This window comes from Neoarius graeffei, chromosome 11, assembly GCF_027579695.1.
Source record: "Neoarius graeffei isolate fNeoGra1 chromosome 11, fNeoGra1.pri, whole genome shotgun sequence".
Classification (NCBI taxonomy): Eukaryota; Metazoa; Chordata; class Actinopteri; order Siluriformes; family Ariidae; genus Neoarius; species Neoarius graeffei.
In genome coordinates, this window is record NC_083579.1 from 24,781,612 (window position 1) to 24,802,512 (window position 20,901).

The 20,901-nt window shown below is 42.2% G+C and overlaps 1 protein-coding gene across 5 annotated transcripts in view; it reads right to left on the reverse strand.

Moving 5' to 3' along the window:
* Positions 1 to 20,901, reverse strand: part of nid2a (nidogen 2a (osteonidogen)) — a 154,559-nt gene that overhangs the window by 36,354 nt on the left and 97,304 nt on the right. For 4 of the 5 annotated variants that reach the window (XM_060933647.1, XM_060933644.1, XM_060933645.1 and 1 more), the window contains 3 exons: positions 20,133 to 20,360; positions 13,062 to 13,289; positions 7,920 to 8,156 (listed from right to left, as the gene is read on the reverse strand). In XM_060933647.1, the coding sequence (XP_060789630.1) occupies positions 7,920 to 8,156; positions 13,062 to 13,289; positions 20,133 to 20,360 (693 nt within the window). The remainder of the gene's footprint in view (positions 1 to 7,919; positions 8,157 to 13,061; positions 13,290 to 20,132; positions 20,361 to 20,901) is intronic. The other variant, XM_060933646.1, reaches the window with a different exon arrangement.

Genomic DNA, 20,901 nt, shown 5'->3' on the forward strand with positions numbered 1-20,901 from the left:
TCGGCAGATAATATGGCCACAGGCTAACGGCTAGCAGCTCCAAGTCCAGGCAACATAAAACCGTCTTTATGGAGATATGTCCCGGGTTACACCAGCAGTTGTTAACATAAATGATGAGTCCCCCACCTTTGCTTTTCCCACATGTGTTAGTGTCTCTGTCGGCTCTCACAGCAGTGAATCCCCGCAGGTCCACGTTAGCATCCGGTACAAGGTTTGTTAGCCATGTCTCCGTAAAGATAAATAAGCTGCTCTCCCAGTAAATCCACTGGTTGTTCAGAGCGGAAAACTCGTCGACTTTATTCGGCAGCGAGTTCACATTCCCCATGATAACGGAGGGAATGGATGGTTTGTAGCGCCGCCGGTTGTCCGCTAGCCTAGCCTTTAGCTTAGCTCCAGCTTTGCAGCCCCTGGGTTTCCTCCTCAGCTCCGCCGGGATGGGGTGTCGTATCCCGGCTCGTCCCATTGTTTTCAGGGCCAGCAGCTCCTCTCTCAAATAAGTGAGAAAACTGGCTCCTGGTTGCATGTTAAAGTTAAACGTATGTTATATAGTAAAACACACTATGTCTTCGTAAGAAGAGCAAAAAAGTAAAAAAAGGTGGAAAAAAAGAGGTTTAAAGAGATAAAACTACAGAGCTACTGGAGAGGCAGCCGTCTCACACAGCGCCAGTGTAAAGCCGGTGGTGGGGTACCAGGTAGTGTGCGGGTGCCCACTCTCTCCTGCCCCCTGTTGTCCACACACCAACAGTGTCCAGTGGAGCCATGGCACTATAATGACTTGTAATCACCCTCCTCATCACACTGACGGACAAAGGCTCCCGGTACATCCCCTCTGCCATTCATGCTGTCTCTGTGCTGCTCACACTGAGTCTTAGGATGTTCTACATGAATGGCATCCAAGAGAGAGAGAGACAAACACAGATTAGAAGAGTGATTACATTAATCACATTTCTATATGTGCTACAGTAGCACTTCTGTGGGATTGGACCATATGGACTAACCTTCGTGCCCCATGCAAATCAGTGAGCCTTTGACACCCATGACCCTGCTGCTGGTTTGCTGGTTGTCCTCCCTTGGACCACTTTTGGTAGGTACTAACCACTGCATACTGGGAATACTCTACAAGATGTGCCATTTTGGAGATACTCAGAGCCAGTCATCTAGCCATCACAATTTGTCCCTTGTCAAACTCGCTCAGATCCTTACATTTGCCCATTTTTCCTGCTTCCAATACATCAACTTCAAGAACTGACTGTTCTCTTGCTGCCTAATATATCCCACCCCTTGACAGGTGCCATTGTAATGAGATAATCAATGTTATTCACTTCACCTCTCAGTGGTCATAATGTTATGGCTGATTGATGTATGTACAACCCCGATTCCAAAAAAGTTGGGACAAAGTACAAATTATAAATAAAAACGGAATGCAATGATGTGGAAGTTTCAAAATTCCATATTTTATTCAGAATAGAACATAGATGACATATCAAATGTTTAAACTGAGAAAATGTATCATTTAAAGAGAAAAATTAGGTGATTTTAAATTTCATGACAACACCACATCTCAAAAAAGTTGGGACAAGGCCATGTTTCCCACTGTGAGACATCCCCTTTTCTCTTTACAACAGTCTGTAAACGTCTGGGGACTAAGGAGACAAGTTGCTCAAGTTTAGGGATAGGAATGTTAACCCATTCTTGTCTAATGTAGGATTCTAGTTGCTCAACTGTCTTAGGTCTTTTTTGTCGTATCTTCCGTTTTATGATGCGCCAAATGTTTTCTATGGGTGAAAGATCTGGACTGCAGGCTGGCCAGTTCAGTACCCGGACCCTTCTTCTATGTAGCCATGATGCTGTAATTGATGCAGTATGTGGTTTGGCATTGTCATGTTGGAAAATGCAAGGTCTTCCCTGAAAGAGACGTCGTCTGGATGGGAGCATATGTTGCTCTAGAACCTGGATATACCTTTCAGCATTGATGTGTCTTTCCAAATGTGTAAGCTGCCCATGCCACATGCACTAATGCAACCCCATACCATCAGAGATGCAGGCTTCTGAACTGAGCGCTGATAACAACTTGGGTCGTCCTTCTCCTCTTTAGTCGGAATGACACGGCGTCCCTGATTTCCATAAAGAACTTCAAATTTTGATTCGTCTGACCACAGAACAGTTTTCCACTTTGCCACAGTCCATTTTAAATGAGCCTTGGCCCAGAGAAGACGTCTGCGCTTCTGGATCATGTTTAGATATGGCTTCTTCTTTGATCTATAGAGTTTTAGCTGGCAACGGCAGATGGCACGGTGAATTGTGTTCACAGATAATGTTCTCCGGAAATATTCCTGAGCCCATTTTGTGATTTCCAATACAGAAGCATGCCTGTATGTGATGCAGTGCCATCTAAGGGCCCGAAGATCACGGGCACCCGGTATGGTTTTCCCGCCTTGACCCTTATGCACAGAGATTCTTCCAGATTCTCTGAATCTTTTAATGATATCATGCACTGTAGATGATGATATGTTCAAACTCTTTGCAATTTTACACTGTCAAACTCCTTTCTGATATTGCTCCACTATTTGTTGGCGCAGAATTAGGGGGATTGGTGATCCTCTTCCCATCTTTACTTCTGAGAGCCACTGCCACTCCAAGATGCTCTTTTTATACCCAGTCATGTTAATGACCTATTGCCAATTGACCTAATGAGTTGCAATTTGGTCCTCCAGCTGTTCCTTTTTTGTACCTTTAACTTTTCCAGCCTCTTATTGCCCCTGTCCCAACTTTTTTGAGATGTGTTGCTGTCATGAAATTTCAAATGAGCCAATATTTGGCATGAAATTTCAAAATGTCTCACTTTTGACATTTGATATGTTGTCTATGTTCTATTGTGAATACAATATCAGTTTTTGAGATTTGTACATTATTGCATTCCGTTTTTATTTACAATTTGTACTTTGTCCCAACTTTTTTGGAATCGGGGTTGTATATGGTTTGTTGTTTTTTTCCCCCCAAGTATGTAAGCAGGTTTATTAGAATTAAATTACCTTGCTGTTGGAAACCATGATTTTCTCCTTTCTGATGACAGAAAACAGAAGATCTGTGACTGTGATCTGTTATTCTGCTAATGTACACCAAAAAGTTGTGCTTAAACATAGGTTTGGTGAGTCACAGAACTTTCACTTGTACAGAAATTTCTCAAGGACACTTTCCTCAAGGAGCTCACACCTTCCTTCAGATGACTGAGTAGAAAGTAAAAAAAAAATAAGAGAAGAAAAATAAAAGGTTCAACAGATCATGGTTATACAAGTTCATACTTAACAAGAGTTAGCTCAAAGTTCAGTTTACACAGATTAAAATGAACCAGTACATAGTTCCATCCATCCATTATCCATAACCGCTTATCCTGTGCAGAGTCGTGGGCAAACTGGAGCCTATCCCAGCTGATGATGGGCAAAAGGCACAATACACCCTGGACAAGTCACCAGATCATCGGAGGGCTGACACATAGAGACAAACAACCATTCACACTCACATCCAGGGCCGTTGACAGCTTTGGCTGGGCCCGGGACAAAATAATCTGAGTGGGCCCCCCCAAAATAATCTGAGTGCCCCCCCCACATACACACACATACGCGCGCACGCACATCGCCACACAGCAACCACCCACACCCAACCCCTCTTTTCACAGTCTCCATTCACTCCAACCCTTAAATAACAGGTATTCCAAGCCCATTATAACAGTCAACCATTTTATTTCAACATTTCAACATATTTTACAGTTTGAACATTTCCTTAGTCTGCAACTATTCAGGTGCGAAATGCAATGCGCCGGACTTTTGCTGTGGCAAAGTCGTCAAGAAGGTCATTGAAGTCCAGCTTCTTTGCAAGTTCGCGCTCTATAGAGAGCATAGCCAGCCCATTGAGCCTCTCCTGTGACATGTTTGAGCGCAGGTAGTTGATAAACCAAAATGATTGTTTACGGGATGGAACAGGGCGTCAATGAGAACGGAGTTATGGCTTTCCCAAAATCTGAACATAGAAGCATCACCACTATCACACACGGACTGGCCATCGGGAGTAGTGGGAGTTTTCCCGGTGGGCCGGTGGTTCAGCGTGGGCCGGCGGAGAAAAAAAAAAAAAAAACAGTTGCGCGCTGGCCTTTAATATGATAAGCAATGTTAACAGTTTCTTTAAGAAACTGTTAACATTGCTTATCATATTAAAGGCCAGCGCACAACTGTAATAAGCAATGTTAACAGTTTCTTTAAGAAACTGTTAACATTGCTTATCATATTAAAGGCCAGCGCGCAACTGTTTTTTTTTTTTTCTCCGCCGGCCCACGCTGAACCACCGGCCCACCGGGAAAACTCCCGCTACTCCCAATGGCCAGTCCGTGTGTGCCACTAGTGATGTGTACAGTGAGTTTTTCAGTGTATTTTTTTGTCTTGTTTTTCATAAACGTCCTTTCCGTACTCGATTTAGAATGTTACAAAAAAAATTGACACCCTCCCAACCACGTAACATTAGCCTATCTGACCTGGGGGCTGACACGTTTATTACGGATAAACCAAAAGGATTACAACGTTCCCTGGATATAGAACTGGACCGAGAAGATTTCAAAATCTTAACGTGTAAGCAACAACAATAAAACAGAGGTTGTTTTATTCATTTAGGGCTTATTAGGCTACTTTCATTAATTGCGCTTTTCATACAGGCCTATCATTTTTCACTTGAGCAAGGGAATTGTTTGAAGAGTATCCAGTCTAAGCGAAAGTTTAATGTTTTGCAACAGACTAACCTCAAAACACCCCATTTATAGCCCATTCGTTACATTAAACTCTATCTAGCTGGCAATTTCACATGCCGTCGTATCTACACGGGATGATTTCCAACAAAATAAGGTTTAATTAACAAGAGGCAGCGTTCCACGGGCTTTCAGCTAACCGGAGTCCAGCTCAGCGCAGCTCAGCAAGCGTGCCTAAAACATTTGGATATGATTGCGGGCCAATGTGCTATTCTTTGCTTCATTGAGATATATGCAACACAGTGTTATTAAACCGATATGTTTATGAAATAATTCAATGCCCTGTGCATTTCAGTGTTCACTCAGTGTACCCTGCTATCCCCTACTTTATAATTATGAATGGCGCGTCGCGCGTGCTGGGGTTACATTACGGGGCTGGAAAAAAGTTATCTGTGTTCTTACCTGGCTCAGCTGCCCCACTGCCTTCACCACCTTCTGCATCATCTGAATTTTTTCTAAAATATCTATGCAGTGAGCCCCTGAGGCTCTTGGCTTCTTCATCTCTTTTTCTCTTTTCTTTTCTTTGCTCCTGACTTGTGCATGTTGGCAAACGGGCTCGCACGCTTATTGTCGAAACGTTATGATGGAATAGTGCCGTGTTATTTGGCGCCTTAATCAAAGACCAAACCATTTCTGCATTAGGGGTGGTAGGTGGGTTCTTGAATCTATTTTCGAAGACAATAAAGGCAAAAGAACCAGAAATCATTCATTGAATGCAAATATAGCACATTTTTCTCCCCCAAATCAACACATTTTGAAATGAAACAGAATGATTAATGGCATCTTCATGAGGGACCAGTTCTGGGCCCCCCCTCATGCCTGGGCCCGGGACAAAATACCCGGTTGTCCCCCCCTGTCGACGGCCCTGCTCACATCCACACCTACAGTCAATTTAGAGCCACCACTTAACCTAACCTGCATGTCTTTGAAATTTTTGAACAGCAATTAAATTATCAAATTTCACCAACCATCAGAAAGCTATTGGAGTCTACATTATTGACATAAGCAAATCAGTAGTGTCATGACCAATGCATCGGAGCTCGTCACCGTACGACAACACTGGTTAAGACAAGGGGAAAAGCAAGATTGTTATGAGATAATCATTTTCCAAGGCGTGACCCCAAAACATTGTAATACATTGTATTTCATATTGCAATATGAAAGTTACATTTTTGCCTATTATCCCTACTTCTGGTGTGTGAGTGAACGATGCTCACATTCACCACCATTAGTCATTCAATTCACCATTCACTAATAATATAAGCATATTCAATAAACGGTGCTCATTTAATGCATTCATGCACAACAGTGGTTGAGTCACCTTTTCATGGTGCCAAAACCCAATGGGAACATCCACTTCTGCAATGACGTCTAGAAACTGTTTGACACCAGCTCCACTGGTGTCAAAGCTCCACTGGCTACATACCCACAGATGCCCCATACAAGTTCACACTTAACAAGACCTAGCTCAAAGTTCAGTTCACACAGATTAAAATGAACTAGTTCAAGCCCTAAAAATGCCCCTTTTGTGGAAGGCCCTGCCAAAGACGAACTTTTCAAACCCCACGACTTCTACCCAGACAGCACTCACATCAAGACAACACTGGCACATGTGTGATTTATGTCTTAACAACACTGTATGCAGTTTCTTTCTTTCTTTCTTTCTTTCTTTCTTTCTTTCTTTCTTTCTTTCTTTCTTTCTTTCTTTCTTTCTTTCTTTCTTTCTTTCATATTTTTTGCTAGCTAAGCAACACAACAGCATTTATAAAAACTGATAATGCAAGTTGTTATATTTCTTTTTATAACTTTAAACAAGCTGGAGAATTTATTCAGTTGCTCAATGTAGTTTGAAATGTTTTTGCAGCTAAATGACTCCACCAAAAAAGTAGATTATGATTAATTATTGATTAATCACAGGAGAAAGGTTGTGTAACCGGAACCTGAGCTGAATGTGAACTGTGATCATTGTCTGTGAGATAGTTTCTGAAAGACATTGCACTGCCATGTCATACCCTCAGATCAGTGAAATAACCTATCCAGTTTTTGAAGGTCCTGGTCCTACTACAAGGGGCTAAGATAGTGTAGCTGTTAACAGCAAAACAATTCTATCTTGGGCTTCTCGGAAATTGTGGTCTGGGGTATCATATGAACCAGGGGCTCCTTAAACCTCAAAAAAGAACCTTGAAAAAACAGACCCTCAAAATGAACCTTGCTGCTCATGAACCCAGACTTCATTGAAACATTAGTCTTCATAGCAGATGCATTAGAAATAGGATTGGGGAAATTCCTCCCCCAAAAAAGTGGCAGGTCAGAATCAGTGAGAGATATATATCCATCCATCCATCCATCCATCCATCCATCCATCCATCCATCCATCCATCCATCCATCCATCCATCCATCCATCCATCCATCCATCCATCCATTATCTGTAGCCACTTATCCTGTACAGGATTGCAGGCAAGCTGGAGCCAATCCCAGCTTACTATGGGCGAGAGGCAGGGTACACCCTGGACAAGTCGCCAGGTCATCGCAGCACTGAGAGATATCTCATCTCATCTCATTATCTCTAGCCGCTTTATCCTTCTACAGGGTCGCAGGCAAGCTGGAGCCTATCCCAGCTTACTATGGGCGAGAGGCAGGGTACACCCTGGACAAGTCGCCAGGTCATCGCAGCACTGAGAGATATATGTTTGCCAAAAACTCTCAGTACAAGAACAAAGTTAGGCAGTGGAGTGAGATGTACTCAGCATTTGGTGAGTGGGCTGTGGACACAGTTTGGTATTATCTGAATAGTCCTTCATCTTGGTAATCAAGCATGTCACCTTTCAATGGGTAAAATACACCAATCCCCACATCACCCACTGGTTCCTCAAGCTGCAGAACTTCTAATTCCAGGTGACTACTCACATTTGAAGTAAATGGAAATGGGGATAAGTTTGATTCTCCTTACTATCCTGAAATTCTGTAGGAAATCTAATTGAACTGGCCTGAGTTTCCCCAAAAGCATCTCAGCACAAAGATCATCGTTAAATGGTAGAGTGAGCAGCACAATGAACTCTTTCTCTCCTAGTTAAGATGCTCTTAGTGTTAAGACACTTTTGGGAAACCCACCCCTGGTTAGTTTACCTGGAGCATCACAGTTGGTAGGTGGGGTACCCGGTGGTGTACGGGTTCCTGCTCTCTCCTGCCCTTTACTGTCCACACACCAGCAGTGTCCTGTAGAGCCATGACACTGTTGAGACCTGTAGCGACCCTCCTCATCACACTCAGGGACAAATGCTCCTACTACCGGCAAACCATCCACTCCAGCCTGAACAGTGTCTCGGTGCTGTTCACATTGTGTCTTCAGCCGTTCAGGATGAACTATAGAATGAGAGTAAGACAAAGTAAACCACATTGTTTCTAATAGTACTTCTCCACAGAACAATGCAGCTCACCAGTGCTCTGTAACAAATGCAAACCCAGGACTATCTGTGTCCTGGCTGAGTGTGCATCACTTTCCCATTGCATAATTTGAAACAAGCAATTTTGAATTGAAACCTGACATGTTTCATTGGATGTCAAAATGTGCTTGGCATTGCCATATTTATCTCTCATATTAAGTATGAAGCACAGGGAATTACTGTAATATGTTCTGAGTGCTTATGCTTTGTGAAAATAGTGCATCTTTCAAACACAGCCAAATGTTCCAGTACTTTAATATTTAGTGAAAATATTGAAGACTGTTTAAAAAGCAACACAAGATGAATAGGATGCCAGTGTGCTTGATCAATCAAGTGTCTGCACTACTTGTCCTCCACCTGTATGTCCAAGCTTGGCTTGTATGTTATCTGGGTGAGATGGGTAACCAAATTCCATTAATGCGTACTTTAAAATAGCAATCATGTGGATGATTATGGGTAATTTGCGAAGTCAAGTCAAGCTGAGCCTAGTCTCACTGTCCAGTGCTATAATGCTCAACTGTTGGTGTGGATATCATGTCCTACTGACAAAAAGAAAATGAAAAAGCAAGGATAAGAACTCAGTCATTTTGTCCTGCTAAAGAGGAAGACATTAAAATCTTTGCAGATGTACATAATAAAACTGATGTACAAGAACAAAACCCATGCAGATGTCCATGAACAAAACCCAAAAAAAGCATCTAGGATTTCCAGCTCTGCTGAAACCAAGCCGAGGCCAACCTTGCCCTGGACAGCAGCCAGCAAAGAATTGAGTTTCTTGTTCCCAGACTTGAGGGAGGATGGGCTGCCTAAAGGAACCCACTTTTCAGACTGACATTATAAAGTGGGCTTCAACCATGAAACCACAGGATAAGAACAATGCCAATTGTTCTGGTATGCTAGTGTGTAGGAGGGGATGGCTTTGGCTGGTGGGTTCTAGTCATTACAGACTTAAGTAAAATTGGACTGGGTTAATATGCACCATAATGGTTGAGAGGACACCAGTTCAAGCATTAATAGATTTGCTAGTCCCAAACTCTCTGCCTATCCCAGTCGGGTTAGCAAGAACTCTCCTAGTAAGAACAACAAGAAGCTTTTATTTATCACACATACACTCAAGCACAGACTTACAGTGCCTTGAAAAAGTATTCATACCCCTTGAACTTTTTCACATTTTTCCACCTTACAACTACAAACTTAAAAGTTTTTTATTGAGATTTTATGTGATAGACCAACACAGAGTAGCACATAATTGTGAAGTGAAACGAAAATGATAAATGGTCTTCAAAATTTTAAACAAATAAAAATCTGAAAAATGTGGTGTGCATTAGTATTCAGCCCCCTGTACTCTGATACCTCTAAATACAATCCAGTGCAATCAATTGCCTTCAGAAGTCATCTAATTAGTTAATAGAGTCCTACTGTGTGTAATTTACTCTCAGCATAAATACACTTGTTCTGCGAAGGCCTCAGTGGTTTGTTAGAGAACAATGAAAAACAAACAGCATCATGAAGACCAAAGAACTCACCAGACAGGTCAAGGATAAAGTTCTGGAGAAGTTTAAAGCAGGGTTAGGTTATAAAAAAATATCCCAAGCTCTGAACATCTCAGGAAGCACTGTTCAATCCATCATTCAAAAATGGAAAAAGTATGGCAGAACTGCAAACCTACCAAGACATGGCCGTCCACCTAAACTGACAGAGTGAGTAAGGAGAGCACTGGTCAGAGAAGCAGCCAAGAGGCCCATGATCACTCTGGAGGAGCTGCAGAAATCCACAGCTCAGGTGGGAGAATCTGTGCACAGGACAACTATAAGTCGTACACTCCACAAATCTGGCCTTTTTTGGAAGAGTGGCAAGAAGAAAGCCATTGTTGAAAGACAGGCATAAGAAGTCCCATTTGCAGTTTGCCAGAAGCCATGTAGGGGACACAGCAAACATGTGGAAGAAGGTGCTTTGGTCAGATGAGACCAAAGTTGAACTTTTTGGCCTAAATTCAAAGCGCTATGTGTGGCGGAAAACTAACACTGCTCATCATCCTGCACACACCATCCCCACTGTGAAACATGGTGGTGGCAGCATCATGCTATGGGGATGCTTTTCTTCAGCAGGGACAGGGAAGCTGGTCAGAGTTGATGGGAAGATGGATGGAGCTAAATACAGGGCAATCCTAGAAGAAAACCTATTGGAGGCTGCAAAAGACTTGAGACTGGGAAGGAGATTCACCTTCCAGCAAGATAATGACCCTAAACATACATCCAGAGCTACAATGGAATGGTTTAGATCAAAGAATATTCATGTGTTAGAATGGCCCAGTCAAAGTCCAGACCTAAATCCCATTGAGCATCCGTGGCAAGACTTGAAAATTGCTGTTCACAGACGCTCTCCATGGGGGCGGCACGGTGGTGTAGTGGTTAGCGCTGTCGCCTCACAGCAAGAAGGTCCGGGTTCGAGCCCTGTGGCCGGCGAGGGCCTTTCTGTGTGGAGTTTGCATGTTCTCCCCGTGTCCGCGTGGGTTTCCTCCGGGTGCTCCGGTTTCCCCCACAGTCCAAAGACATGCAGGTTAGGTTAACTGGTGACTCTAAATTGACCGTAGGTGTGAATGTGAGTGTGAATGGTTGTCTGTGTCTATGTGTCAGCCCTGTGATGACCTGGCGACTTGTCCAGGGTGTACCCCGCCTTTCTCCCGTAGTCAGCTGGGATAGGCTCCAGCTTGCCTGCGACCCTGTAGAACAGGATAAAGCGGCTAGAGATAATGAGATGAGATGAGATGAGATGCTCTCCATCCAATCTGGCTGAGCTTGAGCTATTTTGCAAAGAAGAATGGGCAAAAATTTCAGTGTCTAGATGTGCAAAGCTGGTAGAGACATACCACAAAAGACTTGCAGCTGTAATTGCAGCAAAAAGTGGCTCTACAAAGTATTGACGCAGGGGGGCTGAATACTAATGCACACCACATTTTTCAGATTTTTATTTGTTTAAAATTTTGAAGACCATTTATCATTTTCGTTTCACTTCACAATTATGTGCTACTCTGTGTTGGTCTATCACATAAAATCTCAATAAAAAACTTTTAAGTTTGTGGCTGTAAGGTGGAAAAATGTGAAAAAATTCAAGGGGTATGAATACTTTTTCAAGGTACTGTAAGCATAGTGAAATATCTCCTCTGCATTTAACCCATCTGAAGCAGTGAACACACACATGCACACACAAGTGACCAATGAGCACACACACACACACCCAGAGCAGTGGGTAGCTATGCTACAGGATAGCTGTAGGATAGCCCAGGAAGCAGTTGGGGGTTAGGTGCCTTGCTCAAGGGCATTTCTTTGAATTTTGAACTGTGGGGAAAACCGGAGCACCCGGAGGACGCCCACGCAGACACGGGTAGAACATGCAACCTCCACATAGAAAGGCCCCTGTCGGCCACTGGGTTCAAACCCAGAACCTTCTTACTGTGAGGCAACAGTGCTAACCACTGCACCACCGTGCCACCCAGTAGCATGGTTGTATTTTTATATCTTATGATTATATTATACAATACCAAAAGGTACTGGACCCACACCAAGGGGCTGACCTAATTGCTAACCTCAAAATAATTATATTTTGGGACACAAAGAATACACTGTATATACAAGGGTAAGTCAAAAAGTTCTAAGACAGATGTTATAATTTCAAAAGGAATTCAAAAGAATTAAAAAAAAGGAATACAAAGAAGGAATTCTCCAATGGAAACATTGCTTGCAGAAGTGTTTAGACTTAAATGGAGGATATGTAGAGAAATAGCTTTGTTATTTTCATAAATAAAGATTTTTTTCAATTTGGCTGAGAAATTTTTGACTTACCCTCATACAGGTGACTAATTCAAGGGAAAACCCTTTGATAATGTTTATAGTTCTTAGAATGGTTTTAGGTTTTAGGGACCAAAGAAAGACTAATAAAAAACTCCTACAAGTCTCTGGAACTGTGTGAGAATGGAATGGCTTTCTTCCAAATCATATTCCCTCAGTTGGTGTTTTGATGATGGTGGCTGAGAGTACTGTCTAACATGTTGGTCCCAGTGGAGGGAGCCTTGTCAACAAGGTAAAGACCACTCCTACCAGGATAAAATATTTTTATTATAGGATAAAGGTGCTCTATCAGAAGAACTGTGTATTGATTTGTAAGTATTTCAGTCACTCAGTGCACGACCATCACGGTCACTGAATGTATCTTTACAACAACAATTTTCGACCTTGTTTACTGGAATTCCCATAGATCTTAATACAGATATCCATTTACCCATTATTTCTACTGACACACAGAAAATTCCCCTACCATCTGGCCCCAATGAGGAAACCTCTTTCTATGTCATTTAGAACTTGCCATCTTGATCCAATATAGATGTCAACTGGGTATGCTAAGCAATTTTACACATGCCACAGGGTATGGTATGATGTTATTTGCTTAACTATATAATGCAGTACACCTGTCATGAAACATATGCAGTCATTATGTTATGTCTCTACACTCATTTATTCAGGCTTTCCTTTTGATATGCCCCCTGTCTATACATCACCCACTGGCTCTCAAGCTGCCAGATTTACAATTACACCTAACTACATTTCTGGAAGATGGAAGTAAAATGAACTCCTGAAAAAGACTTACAAGGAAATGGCCCCTAAGAAGAATCATCTGCAAGTTGTGGAGTTGTGGAGCCTTTACCTGGAGCACCTGGAGTTGGTCAGTGGGGTACCAGGTGGGGTACAGGTTTCTGCTCTACACAAGCAAAACTGATGAAGTTATGCCTAAAACCTAAGATTTTTTTAATGGGTTTACCAGTGCTTACCTGGAGCATCACAGTTGGTAGGTGGGGTACCAGGTGGAGTATGGGTGCCCACTCTTTCCTGTCCCCTACTGTCCACACACCAGCAGTATCCTGTAGAGCTATGGCACTGTAGAGACCTGTAGCGACCTTCCTCATCACACTCAGGGATGAACACTCCCACCAGCTGTAAACCACCAGGTCTGCCCTGGGCATTGTCTCTGTGCTGCTCACACTGAGTCTTCGGGCGTTCTAAATGAATCATCGACAAAGACAGCAGAAGTGTGAAGATCTTAGGATAATCATTTAAATTTGCTACTGAATAAAAATTACTGAATGAAATTCAAATCAAATCAAATCAAGTTTATTTGTATAGCGCTTTTAACAATAAACATTGTCACAAAGCAGCTTTACAGAATTTGAACGACCTAAAACATGAGCTAATTTTATCCCTAATCTATCCCCAATGAGCAAGCCTGTGGCGACGGTGGCAAGGAAAAACTCCCTCAGATGACATGAGGAAGAAACCTTGAGAGGAACCAGACTCAAAAGGGAACCCATCCTCATTTGGGCAACAACAGACAGCCTGACTATAATATTAACAGTTTTAACAGGTATAACCCTCAACTGTCCTCATGGGGCCGTCCTTCACAGGAGCGGTGCGATAAAAGTCCGACCAGACACAGGGCACCAGGATGGATCAAGCAGGTCCGAGGGGCAGAAGAGGCCAGCATCTCAATCCCAGGATCAACATGTAACTCAGAGGGACAGATTGGGGGGGGGGGGGGGGAGAGAGAAAGAAAACACAGGTTGTTAGGTATGCCCTAAAAATGACAAGTATTAAATCTGTGTGGTAGGCTCGCAGAGACAAGAGTCTTTACATCAGGCATAACACACAACAATGGCATGTTAATATGGTAAAAAATATCATGACCTGCTCTGGCTGGATGCTTGATTGGGTGATGGGAGCACACTCCTCAGCAATGATGAGATGCAGATGGGACCCTTAGGGCTGGCCAAGACAATTCAGTTACATTTCACCGGGTCAGGGACATGCGACAGAATTTCTGACGGCCGATTCCCTGCAGGCTACGATAGCCAGTCGAGGTCTCCACCCTCTCCACCAAAATATTTCCTGTTGACTCCATGTAACTCAGAGGGACAGATTTGGGGTGGGGGGGAGGGAAAGAAAATACAGGTTGTTAGGTATGCCCAATGTCACCTGAATAAGTAGGAGCAGTATACATATTGCACTGAGTACAAGCAGGGACTCCGGCAACTAACTATGACAGCATAACTAAAAGGAGAGAGCCAGAAGGTAACACAAGCATGAGGGAGCCCCGGGACATAAAGCAGACAGCCACTACACCGTCAACAAACTCGAGTGAGCAAGCGAGTGGGGACTGACAGCATCCATACATCCCAGTTTACCAAAACACTCTATGTCTGAGGACCCTCCAGATCTACTCCTTTACCTCATAAACACCATTAACAAAAGGCTTGACTAAACAGATATGTTTTCAGCCTAGACTTAAATGCTGAGACTGTGTCTGATTCCCGAACATTACTTGGAAGGCTGTTCCATAACTGTGGGGCTTTGTAAGAAAAGGCTCTGCCCCCTGATGTAGCCTTCACTATACGAGGTACCAGCAGATAGCCTGCACCTTTTGATCTAAGTAGGCGTGGCGGGTCATAGAGGAGCAGAAGTTCACTCAGGTACTGTGGTGCGAGACCATTTAGTGCTTTAAAGGTCAATAGTAGTATTTTATAATCAATACGAAATTTGATTGGGAGCCAATGCTGTGTGGATAAGACAGGCGTGATGTGGTCATATTTTCTAGTTCTAGTAAGGACTCTTGCTGCTGCATTTTGAACTAACTGGAGCTTGTTTATGCACTTATTGGAACATCCAGACAGTAAGGCATTACAATAATCCAACCTGGAGGTAACGAAAGCATGGACTAGTTTTTCTGCATCATGCAATGACATTAAATTTCTTATCTTTGCAATATTTCTGAGATGAAAGAAAGCTATCCGGGTGATGTTATCAATGTGAGTTTCGAATGAAAGACTGGGGTCAATAATCACTCCGAGGTCTTTTACTGCTGCACGTGAAGAAACAGAAAGGCCATCCAGAGTCACTGTGTAATCAGAAAACTTACTTCTAGCTGTATGTGGTCCTAGCACAAGTACTTCAGTCTTGTCAGAGTTAAGCAGAAGGAAATTAATAAGCATCCAGTGTCTAATGTCCTTAACACATTCCTCAATTCTATTAAGCTGGTGTCTCTCATCAGGTTTTGCAGAGACATACAACTGTGTGTCATCAGCATAACAGTGGAAACTAATACAATGTTTACGAATAATATCGCCCAGAGGTAACATATATAGAGAAAAAAGCAGTGGACCCAAGACAGAACCTTGTGGAACACCAAACTTTACCTCGGTACATCTAGAAATATCACCATTTATATCAACATACTGATAACGATCAGTTAGATAAGACCTGAGCCAGGAGAGGGCCATTCCCTTAACTCCCACAACATTTTCTAGTCTATCCAGAAGAATGGAATGATCAATGGTATCAAATGCTGCACTAAGGTCAAGCAACACAAGTAGCGAGACACAGCCCTGATCAGATGCCAACAGTAGGTCGTTTACTACTTTAACCAGTGCTGTCTCTGTGCTATGATGAGGTCTAAATCCTGACTGATACATTTCATGGATGTTATTCCTATGTAAATATGAGCATAACTGCTGTGCCACAGCTTTTTCAAGGATTTTGGAGATAAAGGGGAGGTTTGATATTGGCCGATAATTGGACAGCTGACAGGGATCAAGGTCAGGTTTTTTAATCAGGGGTTTGATAACTGCTAGTTTAAAGGATTTGGGTACATAGCCAATCATAAGAGAAGAATTTATTATTTTTAGAAGTGGTTCAATTACTCCAGGCATTATCTGTTTGAATAGATGTGTCGGTAAGGGATCTAGTACGCAAGTTGAGGCTTTTGATGTAGAGATTAATGAAAGTAATTCAGTTTCTTTTAGGGGAGTAAAACATTCTAACTGATGATCTGATACAGTTATATTGTTAACTACAAGGTCACTTTCATTGTCTAACCTTAAATTAGTAGTTTGAATTTTTTGTCGGATATTCTCAATTTTGTCATTAAAAAAATTCATGAAGTCGTTGCTACTACATACTGCAGGTGTGCATGTGTTGATAGTGGACTTATTCCTGGTTAATTTTGCTACAGTATTAAATAGGAATCTAGGATTATTTTTGTTATCTTCTATTAGGGAGGAGAAATATGTTGATCTCGCAGCACTAAGAGCTTTTCTATACTTCAGGAAGCTCTCCTTCCAAGCTAATTTGAACACTATCAATTTTGTTTGACGCCATTTACGTTCCAATTTTCAAGTGGTCTCTTTTAATGTGCGAGTGTCATCATTATACCAGGGTGCTAATTTTTTGTCTCTGACCATTTTCCTTTTTAGAGGAGCTACATTATCTAAAGTATGGCGGAATGTTGACTCTAAGCATTCAGTTGCCTGATCAAGTTCTGCAGGGACTGACAGTGACCCAATCAAAGTTGACAGCTCTGGGAGATCATTTATAAAGCTCTGTGCAGTAGTTGACGTGAAAGTACGTTTAATACAGTATCGTGGTGAGGCGCATATATTATTACTCAGACATATCTTGAATGAGATGAGACAATGATCTGAGATAACTTCAGACTGTGGAAGTATGACTATATTATCTACGTTTAATCTGAATGTTAGTATTAGATCAAGGGTGTGACCACCATTATGGGTCGGTCCTATGACATTCTGCTTAATCCCGACTGAGTCTAAGATGGACACAAACGCTGTTTTTAAAGGGTCTTCTGGGTTATCGAAGTGAATATTAAAATCTCCGACAACTAAAGCTTTGTCTAAGGAAATAACCAGATCTGAGATAAAATCTGCGAATTCAGAAAGAAACTCAGAATATGGCCCCGGGGGCCTGTAAATAATAAGCAATGGAATTAACTGGGTAGACTTATTTTTCGAGGCTACATACATTATATGAGTATGAAGAACTTCAAATGTATTAAATTTATAACCAGGTTTTTGTGTTACACCTAGATAATCATTATAAATAACCGCGACGCCTCCTCCTCTGCCAGTTAGACGAGGCTGGTGTATATAACTGTATCCAGGAGGACTCGCTTCATTTAATGCTATATATTCATTTGGCTTAATCCATGTTTCTGTTAAACACAGTACATTAAACTCCTGATCAGTAATGAGTTCATTAACCATTAGCGCTTTAGATGTAAGAGATCTAATATTTACTAGCCCCACCTTTAGATCAAAGGTGCTGGCAGCAGCTGTACAGTCAGTATGATCTAATTTTATATTGATTAGGTTACTGGAGCAAAAACTCTAAAAATTTCTACCTTTTTGTTTAGCCCGGGGAACAGACACAGTCTCGATGTAGTGGACCCTGAATGAGGACTCTGTGCAGCTAGCAGACAGTCGGTTTAGCCTGTTCATCTGCTCCCTGGCCTTGGCTCTGGATTGTCAGAAATTAACTAGACCCCTTCTGAGACCATGACCTATGCTGCAGGAAATGAGAGCAGCACCTTCCCGAGTGGGATGGATACCGTCCCGCCCTAACAGGCCAGCAGTGCCCTCAAAATTAGCCCAATTATCTATAAAGCCCACACTGTTTTCAGAGCACCACCTGGACAGCCAGCAGTTCAGCGACCATAACCTGCTGTAAGCTACATCGCCATGCCGCATTGGGATGGGGCCAGAGCATACTACAGCATCGGACATCGCCTTCGCTAATTTAAACACCTCTACAAAGTTACTCTTAGTAACCTCAGACTGACGAAGGCATATATCATTAGCTCCTGCATGGATAACTATCTTTGAGAACCTGTGCTTGCCTAGGACCCTAAGATTACCTGCTATGTCCGGCGCCCTGGCTCCCGGTATACACCTGACTAAAGCTGCTGGTGCCCCTAAAGGCTGAGCTAATTTCACGTGCCGTATGATAGAGTCCCCTATAACCAGAGCTCTTTCAGGTTTCTCAGTGGGTGCATCACTAAGGAGAGCAAACCTGTTCGACACGTGACGCGGAGAGGAGTGGTGCTCCCGTGGGTGAGCCTCAGCGGTAGCTTTGGCTCTACGCTTATGCCGCCGAGCCGTCACCCATTCGCCCCACTGTAAAGGCTCTAATGCCGGAGTTGGGGGATTGCTAACTCCACCTAGGGCGTCCAGACTTTCCCTAACAGAAACTACACTGTTCTCACGCTCACTAACCTGCTCTAAAGCCTGGACACACGCTTCTAGCACTGTAATCTTCTCCGTCAGAGAGCTAACTAATCTGCACTTATCACAAGTAAAGCTAATAAAGCTATTGCTAGTGACGGAGGAAGAATGACTAAACATCCTGCACTCAGCACACTGAACAGGCTGAAGGTGTGCCATGATGAAAAGATTCACGTACCTTAAATGAAAATCTGTTGATATTAAAGCAGATCAGATGTGGATGGCCTCCGCTTGTGGTCTTTACACAGGAGGAGAGAAAAAGAAAGCTTCCGGTCTCGGCGTTCTTCCGAAAAAAGAAAGAGAAAAAACCGGGGGAAAAAAAACCGGAAAAAGGAAAGCGAAAGTGAAAAGTACAAAAATGAAAGCGACAGTACAATAAAAATGAAGAGGATACTGGAAATTTATTTGTAGAAAAAAAGTTAAAAAAGGATTTGAAATTGTTTCCATACAAATGTAAAAGTAATTTTAATCAAATCCAAGATTATTTCCGTATGCCTTTTTGTGATTGTTCTGTTGTCATAAATGTTACCTGTTAGCTATATTAATGTTACTGTATATATCATGTCCATTTTGAACTAAAGATGTATTGATATCAATAATGGTATCTGGTATTCATCTCATACTAGTGTTGTAGTGCTTGAGATTGAGATTGGTCTCAAGACCACTTTTTGAAGGTCCCGGTCTCGTCTCAGAATCGACCAGATTTTTACTCGGTTTTGTCTCAGTCTAGGACATAGAGGACTTGGGATTTTATTTCAAGACTGGTCAAGACCACAACTGTGGGGATGTCACTAAATTGCCTGTGCATTGTCTGATTTATTTGTTAACATCATTACTGGGATTGGAGGTAAAACTTCCTGCTTCAAATACGACCAATAATGTGACTCATTGCTAATTCAAAATTTTCATTGCTGTTCGCGGACATCAACCCTGTCCCCTTCACACACACTGGTCTGGTCCTGGTCTTGACACGGTCTCACCCTGCCTTGGTCTTGGGCTTGTCTTGGTCTCGATACACTTTGGTCTCAGTCATGACTTGGTCTTGGTTTAGGTGGTCTTATACACTATCACATACCATTCTCATTTACTCATATTGTACTTGTAAAAAATGCTCTGATACCAATATCAAAACCATGTGATACTATGTGACATAAGCCTAGTGTACCTACAGCATGAAATGATAATGATGCGGACATCTGGACAAATAGTATCTCAAATAAAGTGTGTGTGGATTGCCAGCATGAATGCACAGAGCTGTATCAGTGATCATAAACATTAATCATAAGTACAAGGTGCTGTGAATTGCACACACACACACAAAGGTATTCATAAGCATGGAGCAGTGAAGAAAGTTTATGCAAAACATTGTTGTGTGTTAGAGCACTTGACTTCTGCAAGCACTGAGACACATATTTCCTTTCACCTCACTTGCCAGAGTCAGTATCCATATTGGTACCAATGAGGACAAAAACCAGTATAAGTTGTTCTTAAAAGATAATGTCATCATTCAGGTGCTAAACAAAACCATTGCTCAACATATTTATAGATTTTCAGGGAGATTCTCAAAAGCTAGAAATCTAGTGAACAGTTGAATCAAACCAAGTCAAGTACTTCAGCAATGTCATGAAAGTACCAAGTAAGCCAATAAGCATATCCACAGAGTGTGGAGGTTGAATCTCAATACTACAACAATACACATGCAAAATAGATGAAGTTATGCCTAAAACTTCTAATGGGTTTTTCTAATGATTTTCTAATGGGTTGACCAGTGTTTACCTGGAGCATCACAGTTGGTAGGTGGGGTCCCAGGTGGGGTGCGGGTCCCTGCTCTCTCCTGTCCCCTACTGTCCACACACCAGCAGTGTCCTGTAGAGCCATGGCACTGTAGCGCCCTGTAGTGACCCTCCTCGTCACACTCAGGGATGAAGGCTCCCACCACAGGCACACCATCTGCTCCCTGCTGTGCACTGTGTCTATGCTGCTCACAATGAGTCTTAGGACGCTCTGCATGAGCAGTGGCATGAGACAGAGATGGAAATAAAAAGAGGAAAAAAGTGAGATTAGATTCACGGATCACCATTTTAATTTAAAAATGCATATATTGGTCTTCCCATCTTCTCTGTCTGATAAAGCACCACTGAAGCAAAGACACCAAGCAAAAAAAAAAAAAAAATCAAAGCTATTTTTGTAATCAAATACTAAAACAGGTTCTTGAGAATCCATCATGGTGTTGTTAATATTTATATATGAGCTGAATCTAATTAGAGCCTAGATTTATAAGTTTAGAATTCTAAATATGCCCTTATGACCTTAAAGTCCTTATACTGAAGTCTGGGTTAGTTAGGGTTTAGTTCCATTACAGTTCACAAATATTCATTTTGGTCAGGGCTTAGCTGAACTGAAAGATGTCAGCATGCTGCCTTTAACTAGATTATATTATAGAGATGAAACTGAATATGATTCTGAATAAACAGATTCAAATGCAGATATGAATAGGAGGTGCACTATTCAATTGTTTTTCTTTGCCAGAAAGCTTGCTAATGTT